The sequence below is a fragment of the Salvelinus fontinalis genome, chromosome 30 (assembly GCF_029448725.1).
Source record: "Salvelinus fontinalis isolate EN_2023a chromosome 30, ASM2944872v1, whole genome shotgun sequence".
NCBI lineage: Eukaryota > Metazoa > Chordata > Actinopteri > Salmoniformes > Salmonidae > Salvelinus > Salvelinus fontinalis.
The window spans coordinates 37,753,612-37,772,773 of record NC_074694.1 but is presented as its reverse complement, the minus strand read 5'-3'; the positions used below and the strand labels follow the sequence as shown (position 1 = coordinate 37,772,773).

Here is a 19,162-nt window from a genome sequence, read left to right as displayed (position 1 = left end):
TAAAACGACTGCTGTGTAATTTCACTGCATTGAATACAGCATATATTTTTTTTACTGAAAAAAATAGAAAAGGGCTGTTTGGCCACTTTATTTTGAAATACATGTCATGAACCGGATTTGAATACCATCAGAGAGGTCAGAGAAAACGCACGTGTGGGAAAGTAGGAGTGCGAATCAGAGGTACCGTAACAACTAACTCTACAATATTAATGTTTGATATCTATCTTATGTTGTGTTTTTAAATCCACAAAATAATGACCCTAGTAATGTAGTAGCGCATAGCTTCGGGTGTTAAAGCTGGACGTTTATGAACTATGGGCTAGCAGCCGGCAAAAAAAAATGCTAGCTAACAGTTTGGCCACAGATACGAATTTTTGGTTAGCCAACGTTAGCTAACTAGTACTAGAAATATGCAGTACAATGTCTAAGGTAACGTTATAATGATTGCCTTTCCCAACAGATCTTGAGAACCTGACACAATGACATCTTTAGCCCACCAGTTGAAACGCCTGGCCTTGCCTCAAAATGACCCCAATCTGCTCACTCGTCGGGAGGTTGCATCCCTACTGTTTGACCCTAAAGATGCTTCCAGTATGGATAGAAGCACCTTCTTTGCACTTGGTATGTTTGACATTGGTCTTCCTGATGACAGTCTTGACTTCACTGTTGCAGCATGTTGTCTTCTAAATGACTACTGTTTAAACTTCTCAGCTGCTCTTCCTGACTATCTCTTTTCTCTTGCATTTTAGGATGCACAGGGCTCGAGGAACTCCTGGGCATCGAGCCTGCATTCAGTGAGTTCCAGGAGACACTCTTCAGCCAAGCCTCAGTGGGCATGGAGCGCAGTGTCCAGTCCAAGGAGGTCAACAAGAAACTGGACGAAGGCATCTCCCTGTTTCTTACACGGCTTTCCCCATATTTTCTACTCAAGCCTGCCCAGAAGTGCATCGAGTGGCTTGTACACAGGTGCCCCCCCCCCCCCCCCCCATTTTTCTATCTACAGGATATCCCCTCAATCAAGTGTTATGTTTACATTTTAAGGAAAATGTGTCTAAGTTGCTGTTTACATTGCCTCACTGTATCTAGCCTATTCATATTGAATTTGTTTTATTGACATTGTGTTAATATTGGTTGTTATTCTATGTCATCCTTTCAGGTTCCACATCCACCTGTACAATGTGGACACACTGCTTGCCTGTGCCTTGCCATATCACGAGACTAAAGTGTTTGTCAGAGTCATTCAGCTCTTTAGGTTAAAAGACCCCACTAACCGATGGAATTGGCTCGAGGGGCTTCAGGTAATTGCTATAGAAGCTAGCTATGATTTATGAGCATAACAACTACTGGAAGTAGATATATTTTGTTGTTACTTTTCATTATAAACAGCATGTCATCAATGATCAATGTGTTGATTTCCTTACAGAAACCAGGAGTTCCTTTGGCCAGAGGAACCCTAATCACTCACTGTTACAAAGACTTGGGCTTCATGGATTTCATCTGCACCCTGGTCACGAAGTCAATCAAGGTAAACCAAATACACTGCCTTATACCTCAATATAGCTTGTATGTATGCTCAGGTATCAAGCACAGTGCCTGATCTTGACCTGTTTTTGTTGGTCTTCTTTTTTTGCAGGGATATTCAGGACATTCTGGCAACTGTGCCCAGCTTCGAGTGATTTTCTCTTTTTATGCCTCCACTATTGTACCGGCTTTGGATGCTGTGGAGAAAGTCTCTGACACAATCATATCCAAGCTGCTGCCTTATGTTCAGAAGGTTAGATACTGCATTTAAGCTTCATAAGAAACCATTCTATTTAGAGGCGTTGACACCGATACAAAAACTTTTTTTATTGAAGTTAAGGAATAAACCATGAGGACACTGTTCAGCTCATGCTGACCATTTCCTTTGTGTCTCCAGGGTCTGAAGTCCTCTTTGACAGACTACAAGGCTGCCACCTACATGATAGTGTGCCAGCTGGCTGTGAAGGTGGTGATGGAGGCCCAGCTGGTGGACATCCTGGCACTGCAGATCAGCAAGTCACTGTGCAAGGAGCCTGTGCTGCCCAAAGAGGGCCTGGGCTGCCTCATTGTCCTCCTGCAGAACCAGAAGGAGGGCACTGTCGGCCCAAAGTGAGTGAAGAAGTGGAATAGGAAGAATGTTACTTTTTGAAACTATTTCATCACTTTGAGTGTGTGTCATTTTAGGGCATCTTAGGATTGTTTGGTGTTTCTTAATTGGCATTCTCTGTGTTTTATTTAAAAATTCTCCTTTAGATCCTTTGGCCAGCTGTGTGCTGTGACTTCCTTGGTCCCCTCCCTCCAGGCAATGGCTGCAGTTCATGACATCAGTCCCTTATTGCGCTACCTGCTGCCTCACCTGGTTCATGCTGTCGTTACCACCGGCACTGGTGAGTAGCAGTGTATACCTGCATCTGACTCTTTGTTTTTTAACCTGGATGCTTATGTATATTGGCATTGAATCCCTTTAATATACCACCCTGCATACCACTGCTGGCTTGCTTCTGAAGCTAAGCAGGGTTGGTCCTGGTCAGTCCCTGGATGGGAGACCAGATGCTGCTGGAAGTGGTGTTGGAGGGCCAGTAGGAGGCACTCTTTCCTCTGGTCTAAAAAATATCCCAATGCCCCAGGGCAGTGATTGGGGACACTGCCCTGTGTAGGGTGCCGTCTTTCGGATGGGACGTTAAACAGGTGTCATGACTCTCTGAGGTCATTAAAGATCCCATGGCACTTATCGTAAGAGTAGGGGGTTAACCCCGGTGTCCTGGCTAAATTCCCAATCTGGCCCTCAAACCATCATGGTCACCTAATAATCCCCAGTTTACAATTGGCTCATTCATCCCCCTCCTCTCCCCTGTAACTATTCCCCAGGTCGTTGCTGCAAATGAGAACGTGTTCTCAGTCAACTTACCTGGTAAAATAACGGTAAAATAAAAAATAAATACAAAAATATGAAAGATAAAAGTGTTGTCTTGTTTGTAATAGATGAGATGGAGACTGAGGAGCCCTCAGAGAGCAGCCGCCATGGGAACCTGTTTGAGTCTGTCCTTCAAGACCTTCCACTGTCTGGTGGTCTTGATAACACAGTAGCAAAGATGCTACTTGAGGAATACCTCTCCCAGAGTCGGCTCTCTGCTGAGGGTGTCACTGCCCTCAACCAGCGCTTGCTGCCATTAGTCCGACTGTTCGAGTCAAAGTAAGTTGGGCCTTTTCTCTTTAACACTGGCATTCATTGGGTGCTACTTACATCACTGTTGCAATTGCTTCCCTTTCAATTGGTAGTAGCCAAACTGTAGTTATTCTCTCAGCTGCTGAACCACAGTATCCACACTTGTGTCCCCTTTCTTTCCCATTCCATTGTGTGTGTATATTCATTACACTGACATGTCTGTTGTTGCAGGTACCCAGGTGCTCTGTACATAGTCCTGGAGGGCCATGTGAGTGACCTCTCTAGCGCAGAGGACAAGAACCTCTTCCACCAATTCATCTCCCTGTCCATGAGCAGTGGCAAGTACCAGGTAGGCAGCGGCGCCCTGGCTTAGAAGGTTCTGGGTGAAGGCTGTACTTGGGCAGAGATCTAGTAGATCAGCTCAACGTCCTCAAAGCCATTCTGTGTCATTTTGTTTTCTTACACTCCGCTGTCTGTTTTTCCTTTTTTCTTTATTCTTTGCTACAGATCCTCGGGGACTCTGACACCTCCCTCATGTTGAGCCTGAAGCACCCGCTCCCCTCTGTGAGGCACATGGCTGTGGAACACCTGATGGGCATTGTCACCTCAGGACAGGGGGGTTTTGACCAGGCCTTCCTGAAGGAGGCTCTGCTGGAGCGTATGAAGGATGACATCCCAGAGGTGGTGGCTGCAACCTTGAAGGCCCTGGAGGTGACTGGCTGGAAGATGAGACTTTCAAGTACATTCATATTGGGAATCGACTAGTGATTAAACCTAACTTATCGTATTTCCCTCCACAGCTCTACGTTGATCGCCTGGATCCAGAGGACACTGTGTCATGTCTCCTCTCACTGCTACAACGTGTAGACCTCTCAAATGCTGGAAACTGGTTAATGCTGTTTTCAGTCCTTTGAAATGCACATCAATTCCCCAAATAGCTCCAGATTCGTAGTGTGATATTGAAATGCTTCCATGTGCTTCCTCATAGGTGTCCAGTGTTGAAGCAGGCAGTGAGGGTTCTGGATGAACCCAGACTGGTTGAAGGGAACTCTGACCTTAAGACTTGTGTCGTCTGGGGTCTTTTGCCCTTTCTTGTGGTCACCTCGGCCCTGCCCGACTCCCCAGACCTCCAGCTGGCCACCTGTGTGGCCCAGTCCACCATCATATCCCAGCACAACCTCACTCAGGGCTGGGCCTATGGTAAACGCATTGGGAAATGGTTTCACAATAAATGTCATTTTTTAGTTTTTGAGAACACTTGCAAACGCTTTACTGAGGAGGGTACTTTGGTAAATAGAGGGATCATATATACCTGTATACTCTAGCTTGACGCTACTAATCTAAATCAAAATTCTGATCGTTAGGATTGTCCACTTCCAAAGAATAAGAAGGTATGTGTACTATACAGTGCCAGCCAAATATATTGGCACCCTTGCACTTTTGTCTTAAATAATTCCCTATTTCTTCTTAAATAAGTTTAAATTGAGAAAAAAATATTGGTCTCCACGCCTCGTTATTAGATTTTCAACATTGCGGAACCAATTTTATTTTTGTGAACTAGAGTTTATAATTTTTATTTAGAAAATGAAGATAAATGGCATGGACAAAATTATTGGCATCCCGGAGCTAGTACTTTGTTGCACAGCCTTTGACCAAGATAACTGGCAACAAATGCTTCTTGAAGCCATCAATTGAGTTTGCTGCACCTTTCTACTGGCAATTTGGCCCACTCTACAGCAGCAAACTGCCCTTATTGTTCAATGTTTGAGGGGTTCCCTCCACCAACTGTGATTTTCAGCACTTGCCACAGAGTATGGATGTGATTCAGATCTGGACTCTTTGTTGGCCCTTCCAGAACAGTCCAGGGTTTCTTGAACCAGTCCAATGTGCTTTTGATGTGTGTTTAGGGTTGTTCTGGTGGAAGACCCACAGCCTTCAACAGAGACACAGTCTTTGGACACTTAGGTTCAACATTGCACAACAAAACACCTTATTAATCTTTTGATTTCATGATGTCTTGCACACATTCAAGGCCCCCAGTACCAGAGGGAGCAAAGCAGCCCTGCAGCATTATTGAATCTTCCCTATGTTTGATTGTAGAAAGGGTGTTTGAATGCTTCATTTGGTTGCCGATAAACAAAGGAAGAACCCACTGTTGAAGGAGACCCAAGAAAGCCTGATTTGAACTTCTTAAAAAACCCACGCAAATGAGCTTAAGTCCTGGGGGAAATGTTCTGTGAACCAATGAAACAAAGAGCTCTTTGGCAATACATATCAGCTTATCTCCATTGAAGGTTGTGGGTCTTCCAGCAGGACGACCTCAAACACGCATCAACCAGTACTCAGGAATGTTTCAAGAAGTTCTGGAGTGGCCAGCAAAGAGTCCAGATCTGAATCGCATCAAAAACCTATGGCGAGAGCTAAAAACTTATTTTAGAAGAAATTATTTAAGAAAAGTGGGAGGGTGCCAATATATTGGGCCAGCACTGTAACTACTTCCTATCTCTCCCCTCTGCTCTCCAGCGCTCAAGGCCGTGGTGGAGAGGAGTTCTCAGCCGGACTTCATTGGGTTGGCCAACCAGCATCTCATCTCAACACTGACCAAGAACCTGTCTAACATGGACCCCTTTTCCAAACGCATTGCTGTGAGTGGATTAGTGAACATTTGAAGGTCTTTCTAAGTCAAGTTCAATTGAATTCCGAGTGCAATGAAAACAAAACGGTGTTCCTTTCCTTAACACTGATCTAGTGATTTTAGAGCGCTTTGCTAACTAGGTTAGGCACTAGGGATTTAGATTAACTTGTTGGGTTGAATGTGAAAGGGTCCCGAGTAAAACAACTCACCCTTCACCTAATTTGCATGTCTGCTAGCTGGAGAAGCTGGCTGGGGTGGTAGCAGTCCAGCGGGGCAGCCTGAGGGAGAGGGCTGCGTTCGTGGTGCTGAGCCAGACCTTACTGCAGAGCCTGGGGGACATGAGTGAGACCCAGCACCTCCACACAGCCCAGAGTGTCTACTCCCTGCTGGAGCCTGCGATACTGGAACTCACCCAGAAAGACATGCCTACGGTGAGAGGGAGTGGCAGTTTGTACAACTACATAAATGACAGAGGTCTATTGTGATATTTACTTTCTGTCTTTGTAATTATTTATTTTTTTATCCTGCGATTCCTTTACCTGCTCTATACTTTTCTGGACTGTTGAAGTCTGTATGAAATGGTTTACCTTATTTTCTTCTGTTGTGTTGCCAGCAGCAGGAGGATGTGTCTCTCTCCTTCTCTGAGGGGCTGGGAGAGTACCTGCAGAGGCTCCGGGCAGGGCAGAGCATGGATACAGAGTATGCTGTGCTGCTGGTGTCACTGCTCAGAGGGCTCATATCCACCCTGAAGTGCCATGACACTTCCTTCAAAGGTAAGTCGATCAAATCCAATTTTATTTGTCACATGCGCCGAATACAACAGGTTTAGACCTTACTGTGAAATGCTTACATACAAGCCCTTAACCAACAATGCAGTTTTAAGAAAATAGAGTATATTTACTAAATAAATTACTAAATAAACAAGTTAAAAAATATATATATTTTTTTAAGTAAGACAATAAAATAACGAGGCTAAATACAAGGGGATACTGTCAATGTGTGCTGATACAGGTTAGTTGAGGTAATATGTACATGTAGGTAGGTGTAAAGTGACTATGCATAGATAACAAACAGCGAGTAGCAGCAGTGTTAAAAAAAAAAAAAAATAACAATTGGCTACATATTGTTTTTCATTATGTTTAAGACTCTGCTATCACCAATTATTTTAGCCACTTGGTCACACACTGAGTTAAAAGGAAAGAGGCTGAGAGACTGCTTGCTTCCTGTCTGTGTTGCCTGTCAGGTGAGACATGGTGGAACCCAGAGAAACTGGACACCAACACTTGCTGCTACCTCCGGTTGCTGTGTCACCTGTTTGACATCCTCATCACAGGGGCAGGCCAGGGGCACATGGCAGCCAGCTTCAGGGCCCTGATGAAGCTGCTCTTTCAGGTACTGAATCTTGATATGTTGCACAATGGATTTCAGTGCACAGACCGATGTTTCATCTCCACTCGTTGGCGCATCGCTTCACTCGAGGGAAAGTCCAGCATTCCTCTAAGGAGGCTACAATTGAACCCTTATTTAATCATTCAAATGTAAGGTAATGTTTTTGTGAACGTAGGTAAGACAAGGAAATATCCTGTTTTACTGTCACCCGCCTCACTCTGTCCACATTATTCTATTTCTCAAACCCCTCCATTTGTGCCAGGTCCACCTGAGTGATCCCATGGAGCTCTTCAAGTTCCTGAGTCTGGTGTGGGGCTACGGCAGTAACCTAGGAGACCAGCTGGACTGTAAGGTCAATGCCATTTTGCAAACCCAGGCCCTCTATGTGGGCAGAGCCCTCCTCAGCGCCCAGCCAGGGAAGACCCTCACACTGCTGGCATCAGGCTCATCACCAGGTAGCCTGGATAATTGTATTTGATGTAGAGTTTGGCGTAGTCTGAAATTACCATAAGTTGTCTGGGGTGAGAACTGTTCCTACTGCATTGTTGTGTATTAAAGCTTATTGCCTGCTCTTTTTATGACCGTGTAATAAAAACCCACGTCTTAACAATCACACCCTGGTAGGACAACGGAGAAGGTATTAGTGGAGTAACAAGCAAATGGATTGAGTAGTGATGGTGTACAGTGATCCCTCGCCACTTCGTGGTTCACTTATCGCGGATTCGCTATTTCGCGGATTTTCATAATGCATTTTTTTTTTTTTTTTGGTGCATTCTGCTCTGCATTCTGATTCGCTAAAAACTCACTCCCGCTTCTTGTATCAAAACATGCTACGAATTGTGCTATCATTTTGTCGTCTCGTGCAGTTATGTGTACGTACATAAAACAGCTTGGCAAATTTACATTAAGTTGGCCAAATTATCTTGTAATTTCGAACATCTCCTAAACCCATAATGTCGACGAAACGCTCTGAAGAGCAGTGAAACGGCCTACACGTGAGTCACTGTATTTGTATACATGTAATAGTTGCTAATTGTAAAAAAAAAAAAAAAAAAAATCTATTTCGCGGATTTCACTTATCGCGGGTCATTTTCGGAACGTAACCCCCGCGATAAACGAGGGATACCTGTATTAGTAACAAAGTTCTAAATATGGTTTTCCCTCTATAGTTGTGCTGTCCCTGCTGGCCTGTCTGAGCTCCCCTGTCCGTGAGGTGAGGAGGGCAGCCACAGCCACCCTACAGACACTAGCCCAGGTGGATAGCTCTCCCTTCCACCCCATCATAGACAGGCTGCTGAAGACCACCGAGGAGCTCACCACTGGCCCAACTCACCTCAGCCAGGTGAGAGATGCGCACACACATGCATCATTTGTATCCTCAATAAAACGTTGTGTATCAAATATAAATAATACACACTCACGCACATTTATTTAATTTTATATTCACAGTAAATGTTATTATACACACACTATCCAAATGGGTTTTTCTCTAGGCCCTGGGGAAGCTCTATGAGGAGGCTGTAACGGGGACAGGGAAAGGCAAGGCCCGGGACAAGAAGCTGCTGGTGGGGTTGGAGGAGCTGCTGCTGGGTGTCCAGGTGGCCAACTGCCCTGCCTACACTGCCAAGACCATACTGAGGGCTCTGGGAGAAGTCAATGGAGAGGTGAGTGGACAGGGAATGACAACAGAAATTTAAGAAGACCTTGATGGAATGTGAAACCTAATTCCTGACGATGATGTGACCGGATTAGGAGCAACTCTGAAGCCTCTTTTTATATGAAAACTCTTATCTGGGCATTTGAGTTTTTGTAAAGCCATATTTTATATCCCTGTCTCTTTCTCCTCTTAGTCTGTGTTGTCTGTCCTAATGCCTGTCCTGGAGCGCCTGCTGGAGCAGAGCGGGCCGGAGAACCCCACTGTCCTAAAGGACGAGGCCCTGCTCATGCAGCTGGTCCTGGGGAAGTACAACGAGCAGGCAGCCCCCCTCCTGGTGAAGGACCAGGACTGTCTGGAGCTCTTCATCAAGGCCCTGGGCGCGGTGTCTAAGCCCTACCCTGATATCCCCTGCTTTCAGATCATCGCCCTGGAACAGGTACGCTACTGTAGCAGCACGGCGCTCCCTGACTGAGATCCATACGATCATACTCTGGGAGGATGCAAAGGCTGCATGCTACTCATTTCTGTGCTGTCAAAATGCTGGCCGATTGCCTGGGTCATCTTCAGTGGGCACAAAACATTTAAAAGTTTTGAAACTTCTCCAATGACAACAATAATTTTCCATCTACCTTTTCATAGTGTTTGCTCCTACTGAACATGACCCTGTTCGTTCTCAGATCACCAAGGCGTTCTACTCAGCCCTCGGAGATGAGAAGGTCCAGCAGAGGCTCCTGGGGGTGATGTTTGACTTGCTGGTGGAGAGCACGAGTCCTGTCTGTGCCCAGACCATCAGCAGTGTCTTTAAAGGGGTGAGGAGGAACCTATGCATACTGTATCTACAGGGAAGCCATCATTCACTACCACCACACAAGATGCTAACGCTATCCTCTCACTGTAGATTGCTGTGGACGGCGAGCTAGTGGCTAACGAGCTAGCCCCAGCAGAGAAGCCCAAAGTCACCGTGTCAGTACAGCAGACCCGCAGGAGCAAGATGCTGCAGAGGTGAGGAACATCTACTCTAAACTGGCCTACATTTGATTACAATAAGCCGTAGACTAGATTCAATAACCTCATTGGTTACAATGCAATTTGACCTGGAGCCACTATGATGGACTTGACTTGAGCCACTGTGTTTCTGTGCTTTATATAGGAAGGCCCAGGACACTCCTCAGGCAGTGCCAATAGAGGGCGCCGTGTCCTGGCAGAGGGTGACTCTCATCCTGGAGCTGCTGCAGCACAAGAAGAAGCTGAAGAGGCCACAGACGCTGGTGCCCGCTCTCTTCAGCCTGCTCTCCAGGTACAACCAGCTGCACACTCTCTGAGCCTCAGCCTGACCAAGGCCAACCTCTTATCTACACCAGTGCACTATTTAGTATGCGCTGCAAAAACACGTTGTTCTTCTCTGGCCACTCAGGTGTCTGGAGACGTCCACCGTGGAGCGAGGTAACCTAGAGTACATCAAGCAGCTTATCCTCGGCTGCCTGCTCAACGTCTGCCAGAAGCTCTCCCCTGACGGAGGACCCGTCAGCAAAGGTGAGAAGACTAAATACTAAAAGACAAAAAAAAAAAATTGCCCAGAGGCACCCTTCATGCTTTTCTAAAATGTGTGTGTGTGTGACTGACTATGTTTGTCCTCCACACTCAGATGTGCTGGATGAGGACAAGTTCAACGTGGAGGTTGTGGTGCAGTGTGTGAGGATGTCCGACATGCCCCAGACCCACCATCATGCCCTGCTCCTTCTGGGAAACGTGGCTGGCATCTTCCCTGTGAGTGCTGTACACAGTCATCTCTCAGCCATCTCAAAGGCAGTCTCTCGTTCGTCACACAACCATATCTCAATTGTCACACAACCATTTCTCAGCCGTCACGGAATGAATCTCTCGAAGAACCATCTCGCAACCATCACAGAGCCGTCTGTAAACCATCAGAAATTGTTTCCAATCTAACGTGTGTTTCCAATTACCTTTGACCCCCCCCCCCCCACCTTCTATTCTTTCCCAGGAGAAAGTCCTGCACAACATCATGCCCATCTTCACCTTCATGGGCTCCAACATCATGCGTCTGGACGACACCTACAGCTTTCAGGTCATCAACAAGACCGTCCGGACGGTCATCCCTGCCCTCATCAAGGTGAGTCCACCAACAAGCGGTCAGTGACGTAGGATCGCTTTGGCCTGGCCATTGTCTCACTTTCACTCATCTAATATGCTATGAATGTGAATAATACCTAATTTGTTGTTTTGGTTGGCATTACATGAACACTGGAGATGTGGGTGGTAAATGCCAATCAAAAATAAATATCTTGTGCATTCTTGTAAACCCCCTAGTTGCTAATGTTAGCTTCTGGGACAAGAAAGGATGCTAGATCAAACTAGAGATCCAAAGCTGGGGGCCGCGTGTCAGTGGCTCTTGGTTATTTCAGCTCTAGGACATTCATCACAGGGGCTATGACGTCAGTTGTCTCTTTTTAAAGGATGCAAAAGCTTTAAGTGTTGTGTGAGCAACCTGCACACTGGTTTGGCATGGTTGCTGAGTTTCTCTCTACTTCCCAATTTTCAGAAAAACACATGTCTGTTTTGCTTGTTTCTAGGCCAACGAGAGTGGCGACGGCGAGTCAACCGCTCACATGGAGGCGGTGGTGACGCGCATCGTGCACGTGTTCGCCGACGCGCTGCCCCACGTGCCCGAGCACCGCCGCCTGCCCATCCTGTCCCAGCTGATGACCACCCTGGGGCCTTCCCGCTTCCTCTGGGTCCTACTGCTGCTCCTGTTCAAGCAGCACGCTACCCAGACCAACGCCACAGATAAGGTAGGCCGTGAGAAAAGCTTGACTGAAATATCAACGCAATGGGATATACTACTTAAAAAGGTGCGCACACGTGTTTTTAGAAGGTATGTCTATGGCCTCTGTTGACGAGTGTCTTGGGAATTTGCTCTGGGTTTTACGCGCAAAATCTTCAAGGAACGCTCTAAGCCGCCATGTTTGTCCGTCTCTTCTCAGGATGCTGCGTTGGAGAGGGACGTGGAGTTCTGGATCTCAGTGTGCTGTGAGTTTGAGGTGGAGGAACAGCTCGTCTCTCTCATAAAGATCCTGAAGTATCTCATGGCGCTGCCGCAGGACAAAGACGACGGTGAGAAACTCAACAAACAGTCTGTTGTGAAGGCTGGGAGTGCTGTGTAACAAAGCTAACATCAAACAGTCTGTTGTGAAGGCTGGGAGTGCTGTGTAACAAAGCTAACATCAAACAGTCTGTTGTGAAGGCTGGGAGTGCTGTGTAACAAAGCTAACATCAAACAGTCTGTTGTGAAGGCTGGGAGTGCTGTGTAACAAAGCTAACATCAAACAGTCTGTTGTGAAGGCTGGGAGTGCTGTGTAACAAAGCTAACATCAAACAGTCTGTTGTGAAGGCTGGGAGTGCTGTGTAACAAAGCTAACATCAAACAGTCTGTTGGGAAGGCTGGGAGTGCTGTGTAACAAAGCTAACATCAAACAGTCTGTTGTGAAGGCTGGGAGTGCTGTGTAACAAAGCTAACATCAAGACCGATGCTCTTTAGGGACCGGTTTTATTGTTTTTACACCGTACTCCATTTTTGTTTTGTGCAGGACCTGTGAAGAGGCCAACACGTGGCAGGGGAGCCGGGAAGGAGACGGCAGAGGAGCTGATCTTCAGCATGGAGGCCCACAGCAGCAAAGAGCTGCGCCACTTCAAGTTCCTCTCGGTCTCCTTCATGGCCCAACTCTTGGCTGCCGGCAGCTTTGTGGGAATGGTAATATAACTGTAGCCTGGTTCCCGGATTTGTTTGTGCCTTCTTGCCAATACTATTAGCAAGATCGAGTTGACACCATTGGCAAGACAGCAAAAGCAGATCTGGGAAAAGGCTATGTAACCCAAGTTTAACGTCTGTCATGTATCAGTGTACTTTGTTAAATGTGTGTGTGTGTCTTCCAGATTGCGGCGTGCGGTGACATCGTGGAGGATTCACTGCAGAAGCTACAGCAAAGGTGAGGCTTATTTAGACTAACCAACCATGTGGCGCAAGGAATTGGTGATTTAAAAAAAAAAAAATGTTTAAATTGTGTTTTCAATTTGTTTGACTGTAAGATAAAAAAGCACATCTTAAAATGTTATAAATGATCCCTGTATCATAATGTTGTTCTGTCGTCCTGTTTAGTCTTCTGGAGGAGATCCTTTGCTACATCCACACTGTGGCTCGCTGTGTGGAGGAGAACACTGACAAACCAACTGGCAAGTTCTGGAGAGCTCTCCTCAATAAGGCCTACGATGTCCTGGACAAAGTAAGTCTGCCACAGAGATGGAAAGATGTGTACTCTACTCAGTCATAGAAAATAAAGGCAAACCACGGTTGTTACAATATTAAGAAAAAAAACAGCCAGGTTTCCACTGTGAGGTCCTACATTTATTTTTTTCTGTGTTTTGATCGGCAGGTGAACGCCCTGTTGCCCACGGATACGTTCATCACGGTGATGCGAGGCCTGATGGGTAACCAACTGCCGTCTGTGAGGCGGAAGGCTATGGAGCTGCTCAACAACAAGCTGCAGCAGAAAACCCAGTGGCAGGAGGAGCAGGTTAGTACACAGACTGGGGATATTCTGTGTGTGTATGTTTTGCGTAGTTGGGGGTAGTCCTGACCTTTGACCTCTCGTCCCAGGTGACAGTGCTTCTGGACCTGACAGGCGACCTGCTGGCAATTGTGGGACGTGGTCACGGCAAGGTCAAAGTCATGGAGGAGGAGCTGGCCATCAACAGGCAGACAGCCCTCTACAGCCTCAAGCTGCTGTGCCGCAGTTTTGGCTCGGACCATAAGGAGGCATTTGTACCGGTGCTAAACCGGGTCGTGGAGATAGTGGTGTCACCAGAGGAGGAGAAGAACGTGATGGGCAGTGCCCTACTTTGTATCGCTGAGGTTGCCAGCACTCTGAAGGCCCTGGCCATCCCACAGCTGCCCAGGTACACAGTCTACGCTTCTGTGTCCACAGTAGATACGGGCAGCGTAGTTCACAGACCAGTGCATTTGTTCAATCAATTACTCATATTTTAATATTTTCCTATGAACACTTTTATAGTACACAAATATATACAAACAGTATAACTTAGGTCAACTGTCACTAATGTGGTGTCAGAAGTTTGACTCGAGTCCCCTCTTTGTGGTGTCAGGCTGATGCCGGCGGTGCTGCTGTCTCTAACCGAGAGAAAGGAGGTGTTGTCTAATGAGCTCTACATGTTGAGTGCCGTCACAGCTCTGCACCGCGTCACTGAGACCCTGCCTCACTTCATCAGTCCCTACCTGCAGGACACACTGCTTCAGGTAACTTCTACTATTCCGATACACAAACGTTCATCTGGTTTCTAACATAATAAACGCATAGTAAACATATACTACATCGAATGGGACCCTGTCATACTGAAATGATGTAACGTGTCCCCCAGGTGGCTCGACTGACGCGGGTGGCAAAGAAGGCCACCACCACCCCACAGCTGGCCATGCGACTGGCCTCCCTCAGTACCACTGTGGCCACCAAGGTGCCCCCCAGGGTCCTGCTGCCCACCCTCACCAAATGCTACAGCAAGATGGTGAACTCCAAACAGGTAGGTGGTGAATTACCTGTGATATGTGAGGAAATAAATAATGTTCATATTGTGTGGTCAAGCATTGAGTGTTTCTCCTTTCATTTTCACAGAGCCGGCTGGGTCCCCTGATGAGCATCTTGAAGGAGCACATTGGTCACATGGAGAAGGATCAGCTGACCTCCCACCAATCAGAGCTTACGTCCTTCTTCCTAATTGCGCTGGACTTCCGGGCCCAACACTGCCATGTATGTCTCTCTCTCTCTGTTGCACTCATAACGGTTTGAATGACACTCGCTAAATTCTTTGTTTTTGTCTGCAGGGTGATCTGGAGAAGACCAAGGAGATTGAGGGCTATGTGATCGACTGTCTCCTGGCCATGGTTATGAAGCTATCTGAAGTCACCTTCAGGCCCCTGTTCTTCAGAGTAAGCGTCATTTCTTGAGAATCGACGCTGTCCTACTTCAGTTGTTTTGTGTGTTCCTTGTTTTTTTTGAATGAGATGGTACCCTAATTCCCAAAGCACACTTATCTCCCAGTATTAGTCCAAATGTAATCACTTGAAGAGTCATGGTGCTTAACTGTGTTTATGCCCATGCAGCTCTTTGATTGGTGCAAGACTGAGAGCGTAGCCAAGGACCGCCTGCTGACCTTCTACCGCCTGTCGGACAGCATCGCAGACAGGCTCAAGGGGCTCTTTGTCCTGTTTGCCGGTCACCTGGTCAAGCCCTTCTCTGACCTGCTCCGTCAGACCAACCTAACAAAGACAGGTGGGTCCTCTCACTCTCTCTTATTTATATATATATATAGTCTATGAATCTAAGATGAAGTGTCTGGATTAGTTTGGCTTTGCTGGAAAACAAGGTCGTGTTTGATGGGAATTTGCCCATTTCTGGTTCACTTCTGGTTTCGAGTCACGTGAATGATTAACGCAAGGCACTCCGGGAAGTATTTGGAAGTCTTTTGCTTGTTTTCCCTCCTTTAATCCACTCCTTCCCTCATTCAGATGAAGCCTTCTTTGACACGGAGCACAGCATTGAGAAGCGTTGCCTGCTGCTGGAGTACATACTGGACTGCCTCCATAAGATCTGCCTGTACGACACGCAGCGTTTCGTCAGCAAGGAGAGAGCCGACTCCCTCATGACCCCTCTGGTCGATCAGGTCAGCCTCACCCCTCTCACATCACTATAACAAAGGATTCATCCACAGAAATGGCAAGCTTTACAACTGAGGGACTTCCTAATATGGATGCCGTTTGCCTTTTCCTTATGCCCTATTCTTGTGGTCCCCTGTTCTCCCCTATAGCAGTGGTGTATAAATGTCTGCCTGTCTGTGTGTAGTTGGAGAACACCCTGGGTGGAGAGGAGGTTTACCAGGCCAGAGTCACCAAGCACCTGGTGCCGTGCGTGGGCCAGTTCTGCGTTGCCGTGGGTGACGACACTCTGTGGAAGACCCTCAACTACCAGGTCCTGCTGAAGACGCGACACAGCTCTTCCAAGGTGAGGCGTTTGAGAAGTGTGAAGAAGTTGGATTGGATTTCCAACCTAGAACCAACAGACATGGGATTCAAGTAATCATTAAGACTGTAGTTAGCTGGTGTGTTAGTGCTGGGTCAGCTCAAAAACCCTGCCCACCTGCAGCTCTCCAGGACCACGAGTGATCATCCAGTGACTGAAATAAAGGCCTGTTGTTCCCCCCCATCAGGTGCGTTTCTCTGCCCTGCTGATGCTGCTGGAGCTGGCTTCTAAGCTGAGGGAGAACTACATGGTCCTTCTACCAGAGACCATCCCCTTCCTGGCTGAACTCATGGAGGGTAGGTTCACTGTCTCATCACTTCTTTTTCAGCACACTTTTCTCTTTCTGCTACTACAATGTTTCTGTAATGTTAGCATATTTGAGACATGTCTGTCCCCCCCCCCCCTCTGTAGCAGAGTACATTCTATTTAAGCATATCTGGAAACCTCTTCGAGGTTGTTTATTATATTCTGTCATTTTTAAAGCAAACGGTACCTCAGCAAATTATTTTCTGCTTGTAGCTAAAAAGGAGCGATGCTTATAAATATATGGTTTGGCAGTATGGCGTTTCCTCCAGCACATTGGTGCGGCTGGCTTCCGGGTTAAGCGAGCATTGTGTCAAGAAGTAGTGCGGCTTGGCTGGGTCGTGTTTCAGAGGACGCACTGCTCTCGGCCTTTGCCTCTGCCGAGTCCGTACGGAAGTTGCAGCGATGGGACAAGACTGTAACTACCAATTGGAAACCACAAAATTGGGGAGAAAAAGGGGTAAAAAAATATAAATAAAATAGGAAGAAACACACCTGTCAATATAAGGTTCCACAGTTGACAGTGCATGTCAGAGCAGAAACTATACCATGAAGTCCAAGGAACTGTCCATAGATCTTCGAGATGTATGCATCATCACAATTATATCTGGGAAGGGTATAAAACAATTTCTAAAGTGTTGAAAGTTTCCAAGAGCACAATGGTTTCCATTATTGGGAAATTTAAAAAATGTCGAACTACCCAGACTCTGCGTAGAGCTGGCCGTCTGATAAAACTGAGCAACCGAGCAAGAAAGACCTTGGTCAGGGAGATGACCAAGAACCCAATGATTATTCTGACAGAACTACAGAGTTCCTTGGCTGAGGTGGGAGAACTTGCCAGAAGGACAACGGTCTTACAGCGCTTCACCAATCTGGGCTTTATGGGAGAGTGGTCAGACTGAAGCCACTCCTAAGAAAAAGGCACATGACGGTACACCTTCAGTTTGCAAATGGCACATGAAAGACCGAGCATAAGGCAAAAGATTCTGTGGTCTGTTGAGACAATGTTTCTCTTTGGCCTGAATGCAAAGCGCTATGTTTGGAGAAAACCAGGCACAGCTCATCGCCCGTCTAACACCATCCCTACCGTGAAGCATGGTGGTGGCAGCATCATGCTATGGGGATGCTTTTCATCAGCAGGGACTGGGCAGACTGGTAAGGATGGAGGGGAACAATGAATTGAGCCAAATACAGGCAAATCTTTGAGAACCTGCTTCAGCGTGCAAATGACCATAGACCGGGGGGGGGGGGGGGCAATAGATTAATGTTCCAACAGGAAAATGACCCCAAGCATACAGCCAAAGCAATATGGAATGGCGTCAGAAGAACAATGTGAAACTCCTTGTGGTCCAGCCAAAGCCCAGAAAATCAGTGGAAAGACTTGAAGATTGCTGTTCACCGCCGCTCCCCATCTAATTTAACAGAACTTGTGAAAATTTGCAAGGGAGAAAATATCCAGATGTGCAAAGCTGATACAGACATAGCCAAGATGACTCAAAGCTGTAATCAAGACCAAAGGTGCTTCTACAAGGTATCTGGTGTGTGAATACTTGGGCGGCAGGTAGCCTAGCGGTTAAGAGTGTTGGGCCAGTAACCGACAAGCCGCTGGTTTGAATCCCCAAGCGGACAAGGTGAAAATCTGTTGTTCTGCCCTTGAGCACAGCAGTTAACCCCCAACAACAACTGCTTTCTGGGTGCCAATGATGTGGGTGTCGATTTTCAGGCAGCCCCTCACACTTCTCTGAGAGGTTAGGTTAAATGCGGAACACTCATTTTGTTTGAACGCTTTCAGTTGTGCAACTGACTAGGTGTATCCCCTTTCCCTAACTTATGTAAATGAGATTTCTTTATTTAATATTCAATAAATCTGCAAACATCACCTTAAGATGGGGTTATTATGTGTAGATGGATGAGAAACAATTAAGCCATTTTTAATTCAGGCTGTAACAACAAAAATGTGGAATAAATTAAGGGGTATGAATCTTTTCTGAAGGCCCTGTAAATATTGATGTCTTTAGGCTAGTTGGCGAACTTGGTCGATGGCCACCAATTTGTGACTTCCCTGCTTACCACTGTGTGTGTTTTACTCCGTTACAGACGAATGCGAGGAGGTGGAGCATCAAGTACAGAAGGTGATCCACGAGATGGAGACCATCTTGGGAGAGCCTCTTCAGAGTTACTTCTAACCTGCGTCCCACTTCCACCTCTTCATCACCATATAAGGGCCCAGATCGACACGTAGCCCACTACGTCCCCCTATCAGAAAGCTGAGCCTCAGCCCCCCCCCCCCCCCCCCCCCCCCCAGCTTAGACATTAACTGTTTCTCAGAACTGTGCAACAATCAAAATAAAGATGGGAGACACTGGAGGTTAACCTTTGTTTGCATGTATCTCTGGTCAGTTGGATACCTGGTACATATAGGATGGCGCTCTAGCAGTAAGAAGAAATGATCAGCCCAAAATGTATCCTGTGGGAATTCAAAAATGTATTCATTTTGTTAGGCTATCGCTGTTGTCTTTTCCCTTTTTGGAAGGTGTTATGAAAAACTTCTGGGAACTTTTTAAGTCTTGGTTTTGTTACATTGTATGACAATGTAATATGTACATTTTGAAATAATACATTTGTAAACTAACTCTTCATTGTAATACATTTGAATAAAGGCTTTTGAAAGCTTATCCAGCACTACTTACTGCTGAATAGGAAGGAACCTGAATCTGTTATGAGTCATTCCATGTTATGGAATATTCACATTTAAGTATAGCACCAGTAAAATTGTATTTAAATTGTCCCTATTGAAAACACCTCAAAAGACATGACTCCAAATTATTATGAATTCCACTGCTGCCCATGACAAGATTATTTTACTTTTATTGTTATGGATGTCA

The 19,162-nt window shown here is 46.4% G+C and overlaps 1 protein-coding gene and 1 non-coding gene across 3 annotated transcripts; both read left to right on the top strand.

Moving 5' to 3' along the window:
- Positions 1-78: 78 nt before the first annotated feature.
- Positions 79-18,952, top strand: heatr1 (HEAT repeat containing 1). Of its 2 annotated transcripts, none has more exons than XM_055890750.1 (43): positions 79-180; positions 461-621; positions 750-966; positions 1,157-1,298; positions 1,424-1,525; positions 1,634-1,774; positions 1,919-2,130; positions 2,275-2,408; positions 3,004-3,214; positions 3,419-3,536; positions 3,695-3,898; positions 3,988-4,076; positions 4,176-4,387; positions 5,711-5,832; positions 6,059-6,253; positions 6,439-6,595; positions 7,066-7,214; positions 7,474-7,666; positions 8,381-8,553; positions 8,705-8,875; positions 9,062-9,304; positions 9,546-9,677; positions 9,767-9,870; positions 10,019-10,165; positions 10,283-10,401; positions 10,514-10,635; positions 10,871-10,999; positions 11,460-11,678; positions 11,871-12,000; positions 12,474-12,637; positions 12,820-12,872; positions 13,043-13,166; positions 13,317-13,457; positions 13,541-13,839; positions 14,047-14,197; positions 14,320-14,478; positions 14,571-14,705; positions 14,780-14,884; positions 15,059-15,227; positions 15,464-15,618; positions 15,798-15,956; positions 16,162-16,270; positions 18,375-18,952. In XM_055890750.1, the coding sequence occupies exons 2-43, from the start codon at positions 480-482 to the stop codon at positions 18,461-18,463; spliced, it is 6,441 nt and encodes a 2,146-aa protein (XP_055746725.1). In that variant the 5' UTR covers positions 79-180; positions 461-479; the 3' UTR covers positions 18,464-18,952. The 2 variants fall into 2 exon arrangements, with proteins under 2 accessions (XP_055746725.1, XP_055746724.1); XM_055890749.1 differs by having other exon boundaries at positions 6,436-6,595.
- On the top strand, positions 11,174-11,304 carry LOC129829271 (small nucleolar RNA SNORA14). The gene has a single exon (XR_008755360.1). It is a non-coding gene; the product is annotated as a small nucleolar RNA SNORA14 (small nucleolar RNA).
- Positions 18,953-19,162: the final 210 nt, after the last annotated feature.